This window comes from Vipera ursinii, assembly GCF_947247035.1.
Source record: "Vipera ursinii genome assembly, chromosome: 4".
Classification (NCBI taxonomy): Eukaryota; Metazoa; Chordata; class Lepidosauria; order Squamata; family Viperidae; genus Vipera; species Vipera ursinii.
In genome coordinates, this window is record NC_139514.1 from 17,631,014 (window position 1) to 17,654,828 (window position 23,815).

At 38.5% G+C, this 23,815-nt stretch overlaps 1 protein-coding gene across 1 annotated transcript in view; it reads right to left on the reverse strand.

Moving 5' to 3' along the window:
• Positions 1–23,815, reverse strand: part of GUCY1A2 (guanylate cyclase 1 soluble subunit alpha 2) — a 179,661-nt gene that overhangs the window by 63,130 nt on the left and 92,716 nt on the right. The window contains exon 6 of the mRNA XM_083362412.1: positions 2,199–2,342. Coding sequence (XP_083218538.1) covers positions 2,199–2,342 — 144 coding nt within the window. The remainder of the gene's footprint in view (positions 1–2,198; positions 2,343–23,815) is intronic.

Below are 23,815 nucleotides of genomic sequence, written 5' to 3' on the forward strand. Positions count from 1 at the left end.
CAAGCAATTTCCCCTTATGCAGTTCTGAAAAATTAGGTCCCTAAAGACAACTAGCAAAGGAGATCACCCATGTGTAAAAGTAACCTTGTCTGTGTGTGCAGCTAATGGTGATATAAATCTGTGCACATAGTTTCACTGATAAGGAGAGTCATCATGAGCAAACTGTTAACTAAATATGGATGAGGATGTTTTTAGCATCAATAATCACACACTGTGAAACTATGTGTATATACATATTGGAATTCCATATCTTTGTTATTGCCACTGTTGCTAAAAACCAAAATATCAAAAGCTTGGGGAAAAGAGGTAAACAACTGCATGTTCAGTTTTTATCTTTATTACAAACCTTTTTAGGAGATGCATTTGAATGAGCACTAAACAGCAGCTTTCCCTTATCTGTGAAGAATGCTAGAAAGACTGTTTATGTGGGAAGGAAATTATATGTTTGAAAACCTTTCTATGTGTTTATAAACACTTAAAAAAGACATTTCCTGCAAGACAAAAACGCCAATACTTTTGAAATCAAACACTGCAATCTAATAAAAAAAATGCCATTAAACAATTTTCAACTATAGTCAGTCCTCAATTTACAACCTTAATGGAGCCTGCTCATTGCAGTCATAACTCATGATGGTCATAAAGCAGGTCATGACATGACCAGACCTGTTTTTACTACTTTTTTTGTAGCAGTCATTAAGTGAACCCATTGTTCACTATGGGGCATTTTTTTTCAAAAATTGGAAATAAATGCGGCTGTAAATCATAGTCACTTGACTATGGGATGTTGCAAACAGCCATAAATGTGGGCCAGTTGTTTATATTTTTTTTGTTATAATTTGTATTAAAGAAATTTTAACAAAGTAAAAACTAAGAGAAATAAATAAAAGGAAAGAATAGTAAACTATGGAAAAAATAAAACAGAAAAGGAAATAGAAAAGAAGAAAGAAAAATAAAAAGTAACATTATAAAGAATCAGCTTCTGATCTTTGTGACAGCAGTTATAAATTTTTACTTTGCCCTTTCTCTATATGGTTACATCATAATTTCCTTCTTTCCATAAGCCACCCTTTTAAATCTTCAAACTCATAAATCACAAGTCCATTTTTCTTTTTTTTTCCCAGCAAAAAAAATACAAGGGGTTTTCAGTCATTAATAAATATAGCTGTGATCTTTCTCTAATCAAACAGGTTCATCTTTGCCATTTCTGCTAGTTCTGTCAACTTCACCAACCATTCTTCATTGTAATCATGTATTTAAAAAATACACTTCCATGTCTCTTTTCTAATAGACTTCCCATTAATCCCAGCAAGAAAAATTCTGATTTGAGTTAAAATATTGATCTTTAAAATTCTTTGTATCATTACATGTATCTCAACCCAGACATTTTTTGTTTTTTACAAATCCACTAAGTATGCCAAAAGAACCCTTCATGCTGTTTATGTTTCTAACATAAATTTGAAGTACTCATTTCTCATGTAAGATTACATATGAAGCAACAGATCTTTAACCAGAGACATCAGTCCTAAAGCTTGCTAGAATTTTGGTAATTTCTCTTCCATTTTTGAGGTGCAAAGTGCATTAAGTTTACTGCAGGCTTGATGCCCTCTTTCAATTTTTTTTATCCTGCCCTTATTATTTTTATAGATAACTCAAGGCAACAAACATACCTAATACTGCTTCCTTTTCCTATTTTCTCCACAACATCAACCCTGTGAGATGAGTTGGGCTGAGAGAGTGTGATTAGCCCAAAGTCACCCAGGTGACTTTCATGCCTAAGGTGGGACTAGAACTCACAGTGTCCTGGTTTCTAGCCCGGGGTCGTTACTACTCCATAAATGTACACACAGTGGGAAAATCAGGGTCCTGTTTATCTGCTTCTGAAGATCTGAATCTCAGAGGAGTCTAATTACCAAACAAAAAATAACTGAGAAGCTACGTGTTGCCTAAGAATGATGGGTCTAGGAAGTTAAGACAGTATGATGGACTCCAGCTAGTTCCACAGCAAACAATCAGAAGCCTACAATGCCTTACCAATGCCTGAGTAACTAATTGTGGGATATTACTTTGGACAATCACACTCTGCCTCTAGTCTACCACTCACCTCTTCTACCAAGACTGCAATTTTAGACACATTGTGCACTATGTTAGCTGCTCTTTTCATTCATTAAACTGCTGCAAATATATAGAAAAGAAGATACCTTAATTGGTCTTCCATCGGGTGTGAGCACCTCCTCTGACAGCTCCATCATCTTCAGGGCCATCAGGGCAATTGGCTTTGCATGATTCAGGTTCTGCCTGTGGAGCCCGGCCGCCACACAGTATGCATCGCCTATTGTTTCCACCTGCAGCAATCAGGAAAATCATATGCAAACATATGATAATGAGTAGGGAATCGGTGCCATTAAGTATTTACAATCACCAAATACTGTTTAAAAACATGTCAGCACAGCATCAATAAGAGAAGCTATTAGAAAAGGGAGTATAATTATCCTCCAAGTTTGTAAACAGGCACCATCAAATCTTGACACTTCGCTGCAGTTATTTTCCATAGTGATCAAGACAACCATTGCACTCAAGACAACTTGTTCTACAAAGTGAGTAATAGGAGCTTATAGCAAAAGAAAGTAGATTCTTTGAAATATCATTACATGGATTACTGAATATGTAATACCAGTAAAAAAAAGTGTCTACATGCTTTGCAACCATGGTTCATGTTTTTGTTTAGACTGAAGCCCATTCTCAAGGTATTTATTTATTATTTTAATTATGTTATAAGGGTTATAGTCTGCTTCCATCAGAATCAACTCTTAGAGCCATACTATTACCACCTTCCCAAATCAGATTAAAGCAACCAACATTAGAGTTGCTTCAGTGGGTTAATGCGTATATGTGTTGCTTTCCAGCTAATCAATAATATAGACTAGATCAATGTTTCTCAGTCACAGCAACTTTAAGGTGTGTGGACAATGTCTACCAAGTCTACAGTCTTAAAGTACTGACACTGAGAAATGGTGGTCTAAATAATAGGTTGTCTTTATACAGTACTCATCCACCCACATACATTGTTATCAACATACATATTAACATTCACTTAATTTTACAATCAAATGTTGGACTGATTGCGATATTGGTCTGTCTGTCTGTCTGTCTGTCTATCTATCATCTATTTGCATGCAGTTGATTCCCATGTTTTGGGGAAATATTGGGATACCGTGGCCACATTATATGGTGCAGAGAGGTATTGAAGAACTCCAACATATAGGTAGCCTTGACTTACAACCATTTAAGTATCCTCATGATCACATGATCAAAATCCAGGTCCTTGATAACTGGTATGTATTTACAATAGTTGCAGCATCTGGGATTGTGTGATTGTTATTTGCAACCTTACCAGTCGGCTTCTAACAAGCAAAATCTGTGAAGGAAGCTGAATTTTCTTGATTTACTTAACAACTACAGTGTTGAACAATGATGGCAAAAAAGGTGGTAAAATTAGGTGTGATTCATTTGATGGAAAATCTGGTCCCAACTGTGGTCATAAGTAGAAGACTACATGGATCTGTCATCTCTCCATGCAGAAACTGCATGTTCATCTTTTGATGCCCATAGAAGAGTTTCAATTTGCCTTGCTGAACTAGACCCCTTTTTTAAAAAAAATCTGTTTCTTTCTTTTTTTTAATTTATTCTTTGTTTTCTACATTGTCCATAACTGACATGGCTTGTAATTTATCTTTCAAATGGAGCAAAACAAATCTCTAAACCATTCATCTTGTAGAAGTTAAAGACACTGAAGGGGGAGATAATTTAGGAATGACACTGAAATGATAGCAACATTTAACAGGTGGCAATATAGAAAATTATTTGTAGAGGGGAAAATGAACAAAGTAGAACATGTCTTCACAGAAAAAAATATCTATATGTTGGATCTGTATCAAGATGATATTGGTCCCCAGCGGCTTTATGGAGGTTACCATTCTTTGATGCCACTACCTCTCTTTTCCCAACAATCAAAGAATAATATCACAGGATGTTCTTTTGCAGTGATGGTGAACCTTTTAGAGACCGAGTGCCCAAACCACAACCCAAAACCCACTTACTTATTGCAAAGTGCCAGGCCTGCATCAGCATTGTGGTGCCCTTGGGGGGGCATGGGAGCATGGCCCACTGGATGGGTATGGCTACAGTTGTCACAGCAGACTGGGTGGGCGTGGCTGGGGTGGGCATGGCCACCTTTATTTTGCTCATGGGGGGACACCTAAGGGGGCTGGGCAGGGTTGGGGGAGTCTCTGGCAGGTGGGGCGGTGGGAAGGAGGCCCAGCATAGAATGGGGGGAGGCACGCAATCCTAGCTGGAGCTGGGGGGCCATGGCACCGATGGGGATCCGGCTTTCCCTGCTCGGGGTGGCCTTTGGCTTGCTGGGTGTGGGCGTGTTCTACCACCTCTACTCGAGCTTGCTAGCTGGCTACTTCACCTCGTGCTGGGTGGGGCTGCCGCTCCAGGTGGCAGTGGCAGCCTAATGGACCTGCACAAGCTGCTGGCAGTGGTGGCGGGCGTGCCCTCTGAGTGCTGCCTCTGGCACGCGTGCCATAGGTTCACCACCACTGTTCTTTTGTCTTTGCAGGAGACTGCCAATAAAATTACCCACCTCCATTCCTTTCGCCTTGCTGTATTCCTTTCATGTGTTTCTTTATTTTATTACATTTATTTTATTTATTTTATTTTATTTCCCTTTATTTCCCTTCAAGAGCAGGTGGAAGGGGCTGCGCAAAGGGTGAATTGACTTAAAGCAGGCAGGAGAGATGTTTGCCTTACATTGCTGCAGCCATCAGTCATTCCTTGGGAAATTATTTTTTTAGTCTAGTCCAGACATGTCAAACTCGCGACATCATGTGACATTGTGCAATGTATCGGAGCTTTTTCCTCATTGCTGGCAATGGGGTGGGCACGGTTTTGGGATGACACGTCTAGCCCGTGGGCCGGCAGTTTGACACCCCTGGTCTAGATTATTCAACTACTTTTGTTCACCACAGTGGAGATACAGCTATACTTAGAAGTTGATCAGGCAGAGATTAATTAGTTCTAGTCTTTCCATCACTGTTTTCAGAGAGAATCTGAAATATCTCTGAAAAATAAAATCACCTAGAAGGATGCACTGATTACTCTTCACTAGTTTAGGCACATTTAAGATATGTGTAGTTCAAATCCCAGAATTCCCCAGCCTGCCATAGTAGCTGGGGAATTCTGGAAGTTGAAGTACACATATCATAAAATTGCCAAGGTTGAGAAACCCTGTTCAATACCTTTGAATGAAATGCAGCATGGCAGCATAGGGGACATTTTCCCTACCAATGTACATAGACATTAAAATCATCCCAAGGAAACAAAGAATGTGAATGATGAATCTGTATACAAATATTCAGGCACATGGAAGGAACTCCAAAAACATCACTGAGAAGGTATGGATCTGAGTTAAGAAATGCAGATTCATGGAATTCATATTTCCCCAACAAACTGAATTTCATGTTGATATTCTTGTAGACACTTATTTCTTTTAACAAATCAGAAATGAACAGAGAGAACTTAAGACTGGTAAAAGTAGAAATCAAGTAAAATGAACGCATGAGATTTAAAATCTTATCCATATTGTCATCAGTCTGAAACTTCCCATCCTACTTCTCCATCGTTTTCTTCACATTTGCCTAGTATACCTCCTTGTTGGAGAAGCTGAATTCAAAGTAAGTGTTGAATAGTTTTATCATTTTTTCTTGATTGTTGGAATGTTGCAATCTTAAGTGAGCACTTGGTATACTGAATCTTTTTTTTAAATTTTGAACACATCTGTTGATTTATTGGATTTGAAGAAAGCCGTTGCCAACTTCAGACCTTTATTCTTTGTAACATTTTTCTGTAATTCCATGATATCTTGCTCTTTCTTGGTGACGTATCCTTCTTTCCAGTTAGCAGATAGGGTTTTTGTTTTGTTTTGTCTTTCTAAGTTTTTTGTGATACAACAATGACTTCTTTTCCTGATTTGTTTACTTTCCTGCTGGAATTGTTTGCAGTTGTGTTTTACTATCATGTATCCTGTGCCGAACACCTTTACTCAGAATTATTTTTGTTCTGAGTTAATTAAAACCCATTTTCTTTAAGTCAGTATCTTTGAATACATTCAACTTTAGTTTTGCTTCAAATAAAGAATCCTGCATTATATTATCACTTTTCTCCCAAGCTTCTGCTACTACTTCTTCCTCACCTATGTTTGCTCTACCACTTTAAGTAAGAAAAGGCTGCCACCAAGGATGGCCAGGAACTCCCTGGAAGAGTCTGTCTACTAACGATTGTTGGGATGATTCATCACTGCTACTATAGGTCTCTCAAAGATTTACAATTTGCTTTCAAATCTTTTCTTGGTTAAGCAGGCAATAGACATTAGCAGTAGTGTTGTATTGGTTCCTTAACTTTTTTTCTTACTTCGGCTAACTTTAAATCCAATTAATTTAATTTTATCCTCTGTAGGCATACCATTAAAATTCCTTTAACGTTAGACAGATGTTTGCCTCATTAGTCTTGTCATAATTTATTTTCAATGACAAATTTACTTAGTAGGCTTCAACTCCATTATAATACTAAAGCCAAAGTTTGAATAGGTATAGTGCTGGTTATAAAAGGCCAAATTAAACACTGGAAAAGCATGAAGTTTTTCAACTTCTTCCTTAAAGAAGTGGTGCTGCAACAGTAAAGGAATGGTAGGATAGGAAGAGCATTTTCTGTTCAATTCCATATCCTCCTTGCCCAGCTTATTCTCACAGAAGAAAAGGAATATATATGAAAGATATATATACTGCTCAAAAAATAAAGGGAACACAAGATAAGACATCCTACTATTAAATACAGTACATTGTGTTGTTTAAGTGTTCCCTTTATTTTTTTGAGCAGTATATTTAGAATGATTTTGAGAAGCAAATGATAAAGATTTTGAAATCAATATTTTTCCTGCCTTTCTTCTTCCCCTCCCTCCCTCCCTTTCTTTCTTTCTTTCCTTCCTTCTTTCCTTTCTCTCTCTCTCTCTCTGTTCTACATCTTAACAGATTCTGCTCTTTATAAAGATTGCTGAAGATTTTATTTATTTATTTATTTATTATTAAATATGCCGCCCATTTTCCCATATCAGTTAGTTAAAAACATCTTATGATGTTTTTTTTTAAAAAAAGCATTTAATAACTTACTGGTAGTGGCAGGGTAAGTGTTTCCTTGATCATTGAAGTCATGAATATACCACCTCCATCTCCCACTATTATAACATGTAGCTCCAACTAAAAATAAGATTTCTAATTTTCCAGTTGAAAAAAAAATCCAACTCTGGAATACAAAAATATAAATAGTTTGTACATTTGGGATAGAGAACTAAAACTCAAGCAACTTTTACACTAACCTGGCCTATAGTTCTAATCTTAATAATCATTGATTGGTTTAGCTCAATCAGAGTCAGTGTGTGGAGGGGAGATAAGTACTGTATATTTGCTATTGATCTTTTTATATATAATGGTTTGTCTAGTGCTAGTGTTGTGACTGTAATAAATGAGATTAAATAAATAAGGATTTGTTTTATAGGGTTGCCCAAACCAGTTATCAAAAAGCAAAAAGCAAAGTCTACAACTTCACAATATAGATGAATAAATAGGCAAACTAACTGTAAGGAGTCATATTTCATATGCCATATTTTAAAAAGGCAACCAAGGACCCAATCAAAAGGTGGAGAAACACAACCTTTCTGCACTGAAAACACTTCATATGAGGATAAGGGTGATGGAGTATCACTTCCTTATTTACAACATGGTTGATCTGTAGCTAAATCAATACCACAGAACAAAGATAGGACAAAAGCCAAAGCCATCAAGTCAAACAATTATAAAAAAAGGTTAGTACCAGACTTGGGTGAAGAGGTAGATAAAATGCTTCACACTGCAGCATTGGTACCATTCATCTCAACGAAGCATAGCAATTCACTTCATCAAAGCTTCTTGTGATGCTTCTGAAATTTCTACTAAACACAGCAATAGCACTTAGACTTATATACCGCTTCACAGTGCTTTACAGCCCTGTCTAAAGCAGTTTACAGAGTCAGCCTATTGCCCCCAGCAATCTGGGTCCTCATTTTATTGACCTTGGAAGGATGGAAGGCTGAGTCAACCTTGAGCCGGTAAGAATCGAACTGCCGAACTGCTGGCAGTTGGCAGTCAGCAGAATGCTGCATTCAAACTACTGCACCACCATGGTGCAACCACCAGCATGTCCAATTAGCTGTTAAAAATGTGGACATTAGCTGAGTGAGGCTTCTGTGATAGAATGTAGTAAGGAGGTGGATCCCCAGGAGGAGGGGGTGCATTCTGGAGGAGTAAGAGGCAACTCAGTCTGGATGTTATGTCTGAGAAAAAGGGAATGAAGGCAGCCTTGTCTAATAGTTTCCACAATAGAGTCCACAGTCTGGCATAATATTGTCTGTAGGTGTGACAACAAGAACTCAACTAGGAAGAATCACCACATGTCATTCTCAGTTTTGGGCTTGAGAGCCTCAAAAGCAATACAAAGCAATATGCTACTTTTGTTTTCCTTTATGGAAAGAAGGAAAAGTCTTCCTTTATTATCTTACATCATTAAACAGATTTATAGCAGTGCTTTATTTGAAGCATTGTTGAAATGCTGTATTTTGGGGGAAAATTTTTTTACAAAGGTCTAGTTAGAAAATCATCTGTTGTATCTCAGAATCAAATAGTGTATTCTGAGACAGGATTATGAGATTCACACCAACATCTGCCTGAAATTGTGGCATATGTGAATGTAACCTGATTCTTGCAAACCCTAAAAATTCTCAGATGAATTGACAGTCAGCAGAGTAGGAATTTCAGGATTCAGGGATGCTTATAAATAACAGAAGAAAAGAATTTGGCTTGGAGAGCTGTCAAAAGATATAATGAAAGACAATTTGATGACAATACATTTGCAAGCATTACTGATCCTACAGAATCCATTCTATGTTTTAAAAATAATGCTTTGCACTGGTGTTATGCTTCTATTCTTATGTACAACTATGTGTATTTATATAACGTGGCAAACCGGTATAGCAGCTTTCAGCACTGATGCGAACGCTATATAAGTGACTGATTTGATTTCAGCTTAATATGGCATGAAAAAAGCAAACCATAGTTTATGGTATAGCATTATACATAAATGGGCTACTATGAGTGCTTAACAAAATATAGTTTGAAGAAATCACAGCTTAGCCCATGAATCTAACCCATGTGTGCCAAAAGAGTTCAGGAGACTGTCTTGCAAAAAAGATTTTTGGCTGCTGAACAGAGTCAATATTTGAAATACTTGTGTGCAGAAGCTGCGACAATGTTTAAAAATGGCATTAAAATGATCTGACCAAAGGGTGGGTGTGATATAAAAGATTAATTATATCAGAGCACTATTTCAACAAGTATGTCGTAGACCACACAAGTGAAAAAGATGCATTAAAAGAAAATAATTTTAGCAGTTTATCCCTTACTTTTCCAAACCTGTCCCAATTTCTTAAATGCATAGAAACTATTTCTCATTATAGCCATTCATTCTCAATTATGTTTAATATTTGTCAGCACAGTCATTTCTAATTTAATTCACTGCCAGTTACTTCTACTTTTAACAATGAGCAAAGCCAGGAAAGCATATAAATATTCATATGCAATTACTCTAATAGAAACCTACATACATTTTTCCCCCCTGCATATTAATAGGAAATTGATCCAGATTTGGCTACAGATATATCATATTTCCTCAAAATGGAGATAACCCTAGATTTAAGATAATCAGCTCTGAACAATGTACGACGAACCAATCAACCAAAACATGATAAAACAGAGAAAAATTCTCAGTACCCAACTTCTCAAATCTATCAACCAGACTTGCAAACTCTAACTGCTATCAATCTTGCAGATATTATGTTCCCACCAACATACACATCCAATGAATGTATGTGTCAAACACATAGGTACATATGCATATGTATTTACATCTGTCTCTATAAACCCCCACCCATAATTATTTGGAAAGGGAAAAAGATCATTTCCTATTGTAAAATCTAGTACGTATAACTAGACAGGCACATTTTTCCTGACATTGTCAAATCATACTGCACACTTTCATTGTTAGAATATTGTATTACACTGCAGCATTTACTAGGGAGCCAGGATCAGCAACAGCTCACTGTCATATGAATGTTCACCTGCAAATGTGTATCAGTTCATTATTACATTCTGTGTCAAATGGCTTTGGCTATCTCTAGTGAATTAGGAAAGTTAGAGTCTAATTCAGCTATTCCCTCTGGGGGTCTTCAAACTTGATTCTTGTTACAGCTAGACAGCCATCGGCCATGCTAGTTACTGAGTGACAGTAGCTGCAATCAGACCTACCAACACAGTAGCAGCTTGGGGAAGGTAGATCTAATTCAATTTTACAGGTGTAAGCTATTGTGTCTGAATTGTTGAATCAACTGATTTACACAAGGCAGACTATTTGCCAAGTATATATAAGATTGCCAAACTGAGTGAGTATTCTGTGACAGAAATCAGAACTTTATAAGTATAGAAAATATTTTATAGAAAAGCAATTATTCCTCTATGAAATATTCTCCTACAAGGACTAAGAACAAATACCACAAAGTCATAACAACTATTAGAATCAAACATAAAAATAATAAATAACTGCAGCTGGAGGCTTCTGCTTTATTATTTCTATGAAGTAGGGTTACAGTACTCAATGGATTAATCTCTCAAACATAAAATATTTTGCTTAAAAAAGGACTGTTATATTTAATCAAATAAGGTAGCTATTAATTTTATTAATGGTTAAAAGGAATTATTCTTAATACAGCTTCTTGTGGGTACAACTTTAAGAGCCATTCTCCCCATTTTTTTTATATAAGGAGTAAATGCGTCTCTTACAGTAGATATGATTAGAAGAAACAATTCCAGTGAGGAGGAACTGCCATTTCCAGGTATTGCTTATTTTATGAGTGGGACGGGAGGGATTGCTCTCCCATCACATATCCCTTGGCAAGTAAAACTGTACACAATATTTCAGGTGTGGAACATTCCAAGGTAAGCAGTTTTATTGTCAACCCATCCCTAATGAACACCATGTACTTAGTTGACATCTTTGCTGAGATAGTCAAGATGTTTCTCCAGACTCCATCAGCGTATAAAAGGGAGGGAGGAGAAAGGGTTCACTCAGGTTTTACCCTAGTTCAGTGTTTTTCCTTCATTACTATCCGGCTCCAAAACCCAAGAAAGATAAGCTGAGGTTCTTCTAAACAATTTCCTTTATTGTTTATTTATTTATTTTATTTTATTTTAATTCCATTTATATCCCGCCCTTCTCCGAAGACTCAGGGCGGCTTACAAGCTTAGCAGTAGCCTTCATTCTATGTATATGCCTGCTTATTAGGGCTTTCACACACACACCCCAGCGGCATTATTACAAAGTCAGCTTAATTGCCCCCAACAATCTGGGTCCTCATTCTATAGATGTTCCACATCTATAGAAAGAAATATTGACAAACTAAAACAATACTCTGAGACCTCCCGGGAAGAAGATGTAACAGATAACAGAACAACAAGAGTTGGAGGGGACCTTGGAGATGTTCTGACCCAACCCCCCCCCACTCCAGCAGGAGACCCTCTATATGTTCTACCTCTTTTCTTTTCACTGTCTTTTGCTCCTCTGGAGTGACTCCCTCCCTCCTGGAAATTCTGATTACATTCCACCACAATTACCCCAAACCACTGATCATAAAGTTATTTTTACCCAATATAGGTAAAACACATTAAGCCGATTTAAGTGTACCTGTTCATAGAAAAAGGGATTTTTGTGTTACCCCAAAAAAAGCCTACTTTTACCAAATTTTTGGTAATTTATCCAGGCTTGGGAAGCACCATCCTAATTTAAACAGAATCTTGCCAAGTCATCCCTAAATCATGATTATTTATGAACAAGCCTAAAAATATTGGATGCATCACGGATCCTTGAGGATTTCCTCTTATTTCCCTCCATTGAGAACATTTCCCATTTTCCTGTTCTATATTTTCCCGTTTTTAACTAGTTGTCAAGGACAATTTTCCCATGATCACTACCTTTAGTCAAGAACCTTTTGGAAGAATTTTGCCAAAGTTTTTGTGTTGTTTTTTTTTGAAAGTCCAAGCATAGAATGCCAGCAGGCTCATCTCATCCACAAACTTGCTGACATATAAATACACACATATAAAAATGAAAAAAAGTAGTTAGGCATCACCTTTCCATAGTCCATGGTAGTTTCCTTCAGCAAGACTTGTTTGCCTATGACCTTTCCTTTTCATTGTCATTTCCACTAATTTGCCCAAGATCAATTTTCAGCTGACTAGTCCATAATTTCTTAGATCTTTCCCCATATTCCTTTAAAAAATGGTATAACAATCTCATAACATTAATATTTGCTGCTTTCCAAAATCTGCTATGCAGTTTTTCAAAAGCATCGTTATCCCAATTTTTTTTTCTTTGTTGTCATTTTCCACTTACCATTTTATTGCCATTGGCAGATATTGTTTTGAGGTAGTGGTTTTTTTTTGTTAACATGTCTTCTTCCCAACGGACCATACTTGCCAATTTTAAAAAAGGGAAGGAGGGCAATGCCTTGAGGCTTAAGTGAAAAGGGAAAGGGAAACAAGAAAATTGAGAGCCAGCTTGGTCTACTGTTTAAGGCAGGGGTCTTCAAACTCGGCCCTTTTATGACTCATGGACTTCAATTACCAGAATTCCTCAGCCAGCGTGCCTGGCTGAGGAATTCTGGGAGTTGAAGTCCACGAGTCATAAAAGGGCCGAGTTTGAAGACCCTTGGTTTAAGGGATGAGACTAGAAAGTAGGAAACCATGAATTTTAGTCCCATCTTAGCCATGGAAACCAACTGGGTGATTTGGAGCCAGTCATTCTCTCTCAGCTCAGCTCAGCTCAACTCAACTCAACTCAACTCAATGGGTTGTTGTTGTGGGGAAAATAAGAGGAGAAAGCGAGCTGGATATCTTCATCAGCTTGAGCTAGTTGTAAAAATAATAAAGGTGAGAAATAAATAAATAAAATATGTAGTGGAAGTCTAGACACATGTGAATAGTCCTTTTTCCTTTCATGAAATAAGCACGAGGGCAATATAGTACATAAGGTGTCTTTAAACATTTCTAAAGCAAACCTGAAATTAGATTTCTAAGCACATTTATTAAAATATTCTTGAAAAAAAGGATATAGCACTAAGAATTGATGCCTGATCTTTCTTGTTTCCTTGTCTTTTTCTATCTATGCTAGTCTTTTATAATATAAACTTGGGGATTGTGATTATCTTTCTTTTAAAATTAATCTATAAAATAGTCTGGGGAAACACTTTTGATAAATCAGCTAGATTGTACTGGGCCACGTGAGAATTTTCTAAAAATTGAATTGCTACAGAACTTTGTTTAATAATATGCAAATCTATGCAGATTCAATCACTTAAAATATGTGATTCCTCTGCAAAGATTTGCTATTTGTATGGATAATGGAGCTCAAGCCTTATTTTCCCCCAGGCCATCGTGATGATGAAGATGCTTTGCATGGGATACTTTTCATATATATTTAAACCAGAACATAGGAAACAATCACTATATATGGATTATGTTTAAATAGCAGCTTCTGAGAAGGACAGGGTGGGTTCAAAACAACTGAATTATAAGCCAACTGGAGCTGCTTACTGAGATGGGTGCTTTAGAACTTGCATAAATAAATGGGCAAATAAATGAGAAACCCAGGCTCAATCTTTTTTCCCAAAAATGCAAGCAAACTATCCCCAGTGGAAGCTAGAAGCCAACAGAAAGTTCGTCTCCTAGGTCTAATAGCAGAGAAGTGATTTGGACTGGGACTGATTGTTATAAACCTTTCTTTGCCTGTTAAAATACCAAGATGCAAACAAAGAAGATCTTCAAACAGGCTCTATGTTTCTTTTTTAAAAAACATTTCTATTTTTTTTTAAAGAAAAACACGTCCCTGTCCTTCTCAAGATAGAGCATACACCTCAATCTCCTTCTGAAAGAGTAACACTTCTCACGAAATGGGCAGCTATATAAATTTGATTGTTTAATAAATAAATAAGACTGCTGCATCTGCACAGCAGTTTGCTTTTGAAAATCAGCCCTGGATGATCAGTACTTTTGGAGAGACAGAGGGAAGGAGAGGGCAAAGAGACTCCAAGTGGAAATTCCACCATCTGTTTAAAGTGTGTTCATCTAGCTTGCTTTTCTTTCTCAAGAGTCTAATTATGAAGTAATTGGTGTTATCAGGCTTACGGTCATTAAAAAACCAACAACAACAACACATACAGACAGCCAAGATTTAATGATAGCCCACCTGGCAAGCAAGGAAAGCTCTCCTTCTAACTTCACACTATAGTTCCTATTTAGTAGTCAAAGCAGGAATCCTTTGAGAACTAAGGATGAAGGGAAAATCTGACATGAACAATGTACTGAACCATAGACAGCTGCTTTCAAGGGAATGGAAAGCAGCAATCAATTCTCACCATGTAGTCTCTCTAACTGATATTAAATGACATTTTGCCATTATTATTTTTTTAGGGAAGGTTTTTTTTTGTTAAAGAAAAATAATATTTTACTCCATGAGTCGTTCATCCTTTTTGGCTATATAAAGAAGGGGTGAGCCTTTTTTGAAAATGCACAGGAAAAATGAAAAGAATCTTTAGACAGAAATAAAGCAATAATGTTCAACGTGAATATGCCTGGGCAGATCCACATACAATAGATATTCTTAAGTCCTAATGCTGTACACTTATTCCTTAACTTACAATCATAACTGAGCTCGCAATTTTGGTCATGAGTCATGATGGTGATTAAATGGGTCACCACATGTCCACACCCAATTTTACAGCCTTTTCTGAGGTCATTGTTAAGTAAGTGTATGGTTGTTAAGTGAATCCATTGTTCCCTATGGGGTTTTTGTCAGAACCCCGATGTAAAAACCAGTTTCCAACAAAAATGTTGTAAATGTCAGTCATATGACCATGGGGCACTGCAAATGGCTATAAATGTGAGCCAGATGTCAAGTACCCAAATTGCAGTTATGGGGCCATGGGGAGAGGGACAATTGTTGGAACCTAAAATCCAGGTTATGAGTAGCTTTTTCATGGTCTGTCATAACTCTGAACTATCACTAAGTAACCAGTCATAAGTCAAGGAATACCTGTGCACTTTTAAGGGATTCAATCTCGCTGAATATTAGTAGTAGTAATGATAGCAGTACTATGAATAGATGCATCTAGGATTCCTTTGTTAGACTACAACTCAGTGTATGTTTTAAAACTACAGTTTTATCAAGTATAGATTATATATGTGCCCATCCAGTTAGGTCATCAGGAAAGGCTTGTTTATGATCCTGTCCTCTCAAGTGTCACATCCGTATCAAATATTTGTAGCAAAACAGCAGTACTCTTCTTGGTCATATTTACTGACTCTTTCTTTACACAAAAGGGCATTTGATTACAGAAATCCTGACAACATGCTATCTATACTTTAGCACCAAGTTTATCTCTAAGTTCATGGAGATAAAGCACTCTTGATCCTCTTACTAATTATCCACTAATGTATTGAAGAAGTAGATACCCACTTTCCTGGTGAAGAAGCCTGTAATATTTTATAATTTTTATAACTGAAATGTCTAACAAATAAAGAAATCAGGGATATAATATTCCAAGAAGCATATTTGTATGCTCTCTACATATATTGTTTTATGCAATGTGACTGTGACATTGTGATTAAGAATCAATTTTTGCACTCTTACAAAGAACCATCAAGTGGTTTTAAAAGGAAAGCACAATGAAGCTAATTTGCTGAAGTCTATTCAACCTAAAGCAAACAGATTAACAGGATGCATGCATAAAAATAATACTGTGAAATTTTGGTCATCCTAATAAGTCTGATATTAAAGAAATAAAGGATGAGGACTTACCAACTGGAATGAATGTTTGCCCTTGCAAGATACAAAAGGGTTGCTAACTAAAGATAAAAAGTAAAAGAAACAGTTTTTGCAGATGGAAATTCAAATAAGCCAGCCAGCTGATGGAACCTGGGCATTTGTGATCAAATACCAATAAAAATGAGGAGTGAAAAAAGCTACTTGGCAACCTTAAAATATAGATGTACCTGTATATTTTAAGGAATGAAATATACATGTATAGGTAGTCTTCAACTTAATCATTTTTAATGACCGCTTGAAGTTACAACAGCACTGAAAAAAGTAACTAATGGCTGTTTTTCATAGTTACAACCATTGTAACTACCTGATGGTCACATGATCAAAATTTGGGCGCTTGGCAACTGATATGTATTTATGAGATTTGCAGTATCCTGGGGCCAACTGATCACTATTTGTAACTGTCAACTGTCCAATTGGCATTTCCAGAAAAAGAAATCATGTCCTGGGACATGATTATCAAGAGTATAATACTTTACTGAAACTTTACATTGGCAAAGAAGAAAAACCAGCTCTGGTGTTCCTGTTCAAAGGCTTGCTTAGTTAAACAATAATTCCCTCACCCCACCCACCAGGTGTTCACATTGTCCAATAGTAATATTTCTTCCTGTTATGGAAACAGTCCACTTCTCCTTTTGAGTGCCTGCATCAGTGACCTTAGCTCTCGGTTGCCTAGATATCATTCCTCCCACTTTTGCATTCCATTATAAAGATGTGAGAGAACGTAAAAATCTGGGTGAAAAAGTGAATCAGTCTTGACAGTAATCTTCTAAGCCAGTTTCCAACAAGCAAAGGCAATAGGAGAAGTCAGATTCATTTAATGACTGCATGATTCACTTAACAACTGCAGTGATTTGCCTAGCAATTGTGGCAAAAAGATCATAAAATGAGGCACAAGTCACTTAACAATTGCTTCATTTAGCAGTGGAAATTTTGCGCTCAATTGTGGTCATAAGTTGAGGACTACCTCTACCTACGTATCTCATAACCAATAAGAGTGAACTGTTTAAGAAATTCCAAGTGTTCTATGCTGACGCTGAAAACAAGTTCAATATAAAAATAAACAGCATAACAGGGAGAACATTGCAACCAGGAATTTGAAAACTATTTGAAGAACAAAAGAGTAAAACATGAAAAACAATGTTAAGCTACAGTTTTGAACAAAATGGGGTTGCAGAAAGAAAAAATAACAAAGCCTGCTAAATATGAGAAGATGCCTTTGGTTTGATAGAGGTTTGTCAGTTGATCTCTGGGGAGAAGCACTTAAGATACTTACCTGCAACATTGTTTGCCCACAAAATATGCAGATAAAATCCCCTGAGTTGGAGAATGGAAGCAAACTCAATTTGTCACAATTAAAGGTATACGAATGCAAAACATATGTATGTCTGAAGAAAATAAAAAGAATTAAATTGTAGAATCCAATTAGGAATAATACTGGGCTATCTAGCAAGATCAAAACGCTCCAGAGTTTGAGATTTAAAAACTAGAAAATTAAAAATACTGTATGGCATGGGCCGGATGCGTCACAATGACACACAATGCACACCCCATTGCCGGCAATGAGGAAGAAGACCTGTCATGTCGCGAGTTTGACATGCCTGCTGTATGGGATGCAGTGTTGCTCCTTTTATTGAGGGGAAAAAGGGTAAACCCAGATGAGCTGCAATATTTACTTTAATTAACAATGCTTGTTTGGACCCAGGAAGCTGACAAAGGAAAGCAACATATAATAAATAATATGCAGCAATAGTTAACTAATTAATAGTTAATTATTCATTAATTAATAATTATTTAATAGTTAATTACAATCCTAATCCTAACCAATACAGGAATACCAGACAGCAGTAAAAACTCTAAGTACATGCTTAAAAAGAGCTATGTCATTTATTTAAAATACTCTGTAACTAATGATCCAAAACTTACTGGATGTACAGAATTGGCCTGAGGTGAAGATAAATCTGATAGGAGGTCAACTACAGACCATAGATTTATTTTGACAGAGGGAGTAACTCATTGCCTGGTACAGCAAGAAACAAAGCACTGTAGCCTTGTCCTCTATAGTGGTTGAACACTGCTCTGCAGAACAAGGAAGCTGTGAGGCCGCACAAACTATTGCCAGACCTCACAATACAAAGGAACAATGTCTGCCATTGTTTCCTTCTTAGGGCTGGCAGAGTGACTGGCCTAAGATCATCCAGTTGGCTCTGTGCCTAAAACAGAAGTAGAAATCTTAAGTCTCCTGTTTCTACATAACACATGTGACTTTTTTGTATCTTTCTCTGTAGTTCATGCCTCTCCTGCACTTTGTTTGTCTTTTGCACCATTTTGCCTCTTATGCCTCTCATTTTGATGATTGCTGATCGTTCATAATAAACATCAAAATATTTCTCCTAGCTGCTTTGAGTGGCATGTGTGGTTGTTCTAAACTGCTCTGATCTGGGAACAAGAAGCAAATGGGAGCGGTCTGATGGCAAACTAAAACTGGAAATTGCCTGTAGAAATGTTGCCACATGTGCTGGTGCCCCAACTTTACGCCTGCTTTCTCATGGCATTCTGAAAAATGCCTGAAAACATTTATCTTTCAGTAGACATTAAATCACTAGTTCAGTGTGACTGGGCAGCCATTCTGAGTCTGGTTTAGTGAGGATTTGGGAGGATGGGAGTTATTATTTACAAGTAGTCCTCGACTTGCAACTGTAAAGGAGTCTGCCCATCATGGTTGCAAGTCATGACAATTGTAAATCGGATCACCCATGTGACCGATCTGATTTTACAAACTTTTTTGTGGCAGTTGTTAAGCAAACGCCAGGGTCGTTAAGCAAACTCATTCATCGCTGAAGATCGGTTTTGACAAAAAGTAAAAGTAAATACTGGTTTTCAGCGAAACTGTTGTAAACCATGGATACATGACCGTGGGATGCTGCAAGCAGTCATAATTGCAAGCTGGTTACCAAGTACCTTACAGGCAGTCACATGATCAGAGGGGGGGCATTGGAATTTCAAAACTGTATTGTAAGCACCCCCAGGGATTGCTCTCGTAACCTGGAATAGTCGTTAAGTCGAGGACTATCTGTATTTCATTTTTTATACTGTCATGGTTATGAGAATTTCAGCAGAATGCTAATAAAGCCTACATCATAGAAAATAAAACGCCCAGACACGGGTTTGGGGAATATTAATGTTATGTTGATATTATTTCTTTAAAACTTCCCAGAGCATATACAGGTATGTTTTATAAAGTATTCTCAATAAAGATCACCATTAATACCTCATATTCTTTCAAAACATCTCATAAGACAAAACACCGCACAGGATAGTGTAAACGTTCCCCATTGTTCTCCATAGCAAATTATACTGGTGTTACTCTGATAAGCAAACTGTCAACAAATAAAGCTTTTTTATTATTGCAGTTTCATGGCTGTCGCATCAGTTACATTTCTGCTAGTCACACCAATTGCTGAAATCACAGTCTGAAAATAAAATTCAGTAATATAAAGTACTATCAAACGTGTCTACTAACAAACCTTCTATGCTTCCCTTTCTCTTGGGCTGCTCTGCCTATAAATCAGCATTCCCCAAATTTTCTCAGTTGGTGACCCGATGCAGGGGGAAAGGGGGGCGGAGGGAATGGTTTTGTGCTAGGGGTGGCACTCATGCAAGTGGGGCTCTGAGTGACAGCACCCCACCGCTTGCATGAGTGGGGCTGCACGTGTGCCAGCCCGCCACTCAAGTGGCCCAGTTGCAAATAGGCCATGGCCCGTTAGTGTGTGGCGGCCCACAGGTTGCAGACCTCTGCTATCAATGATATACTGTCAAAATAATTCTGTGGTCAGCTGAAAGAGTGGTTAACAAAATCATTTGGGTTTTGGGGTGGATTTCATGACTGAGTGAGGTTTTGAACTTGTTTCCCTGCAACTGAATCTTCAGATTTCAGGGATAATGCATATTTTTTTTTACCTGGGTAGAATTTATTCCAAAAAAGAAAGACTAGGGGTCACCTGATAGCAGTGTTCCAATATTTGAGGGGTTGCCACAAAGAAGAGGGGGTTCGCTTATTTTCCAAAGCAGCTGAAGGCAGAACAAGAAACAATGGATGGAAAAGCAACCTAGAACTATACAGAAATTTCCTAACAGTGAGAACAATTAACTAGTGAAACAGCTTGCCGCCAGGAGTTGTGGGTGCTCCATCACTGGTGGCTCTTAAGAAGAGACTGGACAGCAGCTTCTTTGGAATGGGATAGGGTCTCCTGCTTGAGCAGGGGGTGGATTAGAAGACCTCTATGATTTTGTTATAGATGTGTTAAATGTGGCCAATGTGCACCTTTTACAATCATCTCCTTTCCTTGGCTTTGTATCTTCTCTACACTAATTCTCTCTTGCTCATCTCTGCTTCTTCCTTTGACTATCTTGCTTCGTTTATGAACCAACCCAGTTTATAAGCAGCACACAAGAGGGTACAATTCTAAATATTACAGAGAAATATGCAGTGCTGTTATTTTCAAAATGTTGAAAACAACTGCCCGAAGAACTGACTTTTTTCTCACTTTGGAAACATTAGTTAAAATAAATGGGAGCCATTTCAGCTTTGTTCTTGAGCAAATTACTATAATGTCCCAGCATTGCTTGGTAAAACTAGAATTGTAATTTGAAAAATCCTTTGCTGATGGCATTTTAAGTATACAGACTCTGCATGAATATACGCATGCTAATATGAGGTTGAGTTTTGTTTTGTTTTTAAAGTAGATTAAGTCACATAATTTTTCCTCCTCTTTGGTATAACATGAGCTGTCTCCTTTGTGATCATCTAATATCTCTATAGCAACTACACTAATTATTTGTATAGAAAAGTAGCATCAGAAAAGTATATTTTTGGATATCTTTTAATGTGTAATTTAACAGCAGGAAACTAAAAGCAAGCCATTCCATGCCAGTTATCACTTTAAGACCATACAAATCAGAATTTTAACATGTCTGCTTATTTAACCTTTCAGATTTGCATTTTTAATCTCTCTTAGGCAAAAAATACATGCAAGCATTCCATTTTGCTTTTCCCCCCCCCAGCAATTCACATTTTCTTGACACAGTATACAGTATATATATCTGAGGGAACACCTGCTGCCAGCATCAAGTTCCCTTCGTCCAGTGCGCTCCCACAGGGAGGGTGTTCTCAGGGTGCCGCCGGTAAAAGATTGCCGGCGGGTAACACCCAGGGGTAGGGCCTTCTCAATGGGTGCGCCTGCCCTTTGGAACCAGCTGCCCGCGGAGCTTAGGACTGCCCCTGACCTTTGTTCATTCCGCCGGGACCTGAAGACCTGGCTCTTCGAGCTCTCTGGCCCAGGCTAAGAATTTTAATTCTAATTTTAATTGGGGTTTTTTACTTTTCCAGGGACTGTTATAATCTTTTTAATTGTTTTTAATTTTTGTATTTCTTGTTTTAATTACCCTGTTAACCGCCCTGAGTCCTTCGGGAAAGGGCGGTATACAAATCCAATTAAATAAATAAATAAATAAATAAATACATACATACATACATACATACATACATACATACATACATACATACGTTTCTCCAGAAGGCAAGACAAGAAACAATGGATGGAAACTAATAGAAGCAACCTAGAACTAAGGAGAAATTTCCTGACACTGAGAAATTTCAGTGGAACCGCTTGCATCCAGAAGTTGTGGGTGCTGAAGTGTTATAGGGTCTCCTGCTTGAGCAGGGGGTTGGACTAGAAGACCTCCAAGGTCCCCTCCAACTCTATTATTCTGTGTATACAACTAAAAAGTATCTTGGTTTTATTGTAGAATCCTAGATAATCACATATCGTTCTGAAAATCTAAGGCTCAGTTTTATTTGAGCCCTATTCCTAAATCTTAGGGGCTTTAAGATGACGCTACCTGCTACTTGCAGTTTTGAACGGAAAAGTACTCTCAGACAGGTAGCAACACAGAGTAAGGAATACTTTTCCTAACATTCTCCAGCATTTCCAACTGTGTTCTTGAAGTAAAAGACATTTGAATACAACCATGAGTGGGGAAGATTATTTAAGTGTTCCATTGCTCTAATGATGATACATGAAGCACATTCTAAAGAAGAATCTGAATCTGAAGAATAGCATGGTTTGGTGTGCAAGATTACAGATAGCGACGCATAGTGCAAGTGAATATTTCAAACTGTTTTGTCTGGCTAGGGTCAATCTAGCCATCCCTTAAAAAGAGAAAAATGCTAAGGAGAAGGTACTGCCTGTTAGCAGTCTTACAGCATGAAAGTTTGTTCTTTTTTTCAATAAATTTCTGGCAAGAACAGCAATAAAGAATTACTCAGAAGTAACTCCATATGTCATTCTTCCTTCATAATAAATATACTCTATGAATTGCAAGGGACGCGGTGGTTCAGTGGGTTAGGACGCTGAGCTTGTCGATCAGAAGGTCGGCAGTTTGGCGGGTCGAATGCCAAGTGCCGCGTAACAGAGTGAGCGCCTGTTACTCGTCCCAGCTTCTGCCAACCTAGCAGTTCAAAAGCACATAAAAATGCAAGTAGAAAAATAGGGACCACTACGGTGGGAAGGTAACAGCGTTCCGTACGTCTTTGGCGTCTAGTCATGCCGGCCACATACCACGGAGACGTCCTCGGACAAGCGCTGGCACTTCGGCTTTGAAATGGAGATGAGCACCGGCCCCTAGAGTTGGAAATGACTAGCATGCATGTGCGGGGGAACCTTTACCTTTACGAATTGCAAGGGGGGATTGCCTTTGCTTTCTTGATAGTTTAGGTTCAAGACCCGAACACTGCATGATGAGCTGAGCTTCCATTCATTGTCCCAGCTCATGCCAAACTATGGTAGGAGTTCGAAAGCATGCAAATGCAAGTAAACAAATAGGTGCAATTTTGGTGGGAAAGGAACAGAGTTTGTGCGCCTCAGCATATAGATGTGCTGGTCACATGACCACAGAAAGACAGTGCTGGCTCTCTCGGCTAGGAAATGGAGATGAGTACCACCCCTTAGAGTCGAACATGATTGGAAATCTTTACCTTAAAAAAAACCTCTTCCTGCCTACCATAGATTCCAAACACTCTGCTACCTCTTTGCTCTATGGCACGGGTCGGCAACCCGTGGCTCCGGAGCTGCATGCGGCTCTTTGAGCCGTCTCCTGTGGCTCCCAGTCGCCCGGTGCACGCACACCTCTTCGAACAGGCAGTGGTGCGCGCGCACCTCTCCAAATGGAGAGTGGCACCGCCCATTCCGAGGTGCGCACGCACCTCTCCAAACTGCCGCCGTCTGGTTCGGAGACCTGTCGCGTTCGCCTGGCGCGCTCTCCCCCCCTCCCCGGGCCTAGATGGGGCTCAGATGTCCGTGCGCGCGCGCGGGGGGCGATAGTCCCCGCAGGCAGGCTGCGCTGAGCATTACCCAGTTCCCCTAGAAACCAGCAAAAAAGAGGTTGGCGGCCCGGCCAGTCGGAGAAGGAGGAGGGGGGGAGAGGGGAGCGATTTGCCCGCAGTCTTTGCGAGGTAGCAGCTTTAGCCGTAGCTTCGCCGGAAGAAACCGACGGGCCCGCTAAAGCGCTTGGCGACCTTTGAGTGCGGGGAGGTGGGGTGAAGAAACCCGACACCGCCTCTGGTCCGGCTTCTCAGGCTCTCTCTCTCTCTTGAGGGGGGGGATGATTTCGCTGTGCCTCCCACTCTAAGGACCAGCTGGGCAGAGCCATGCAGGTAAGCCCTCCTCCCTCCCTGGTA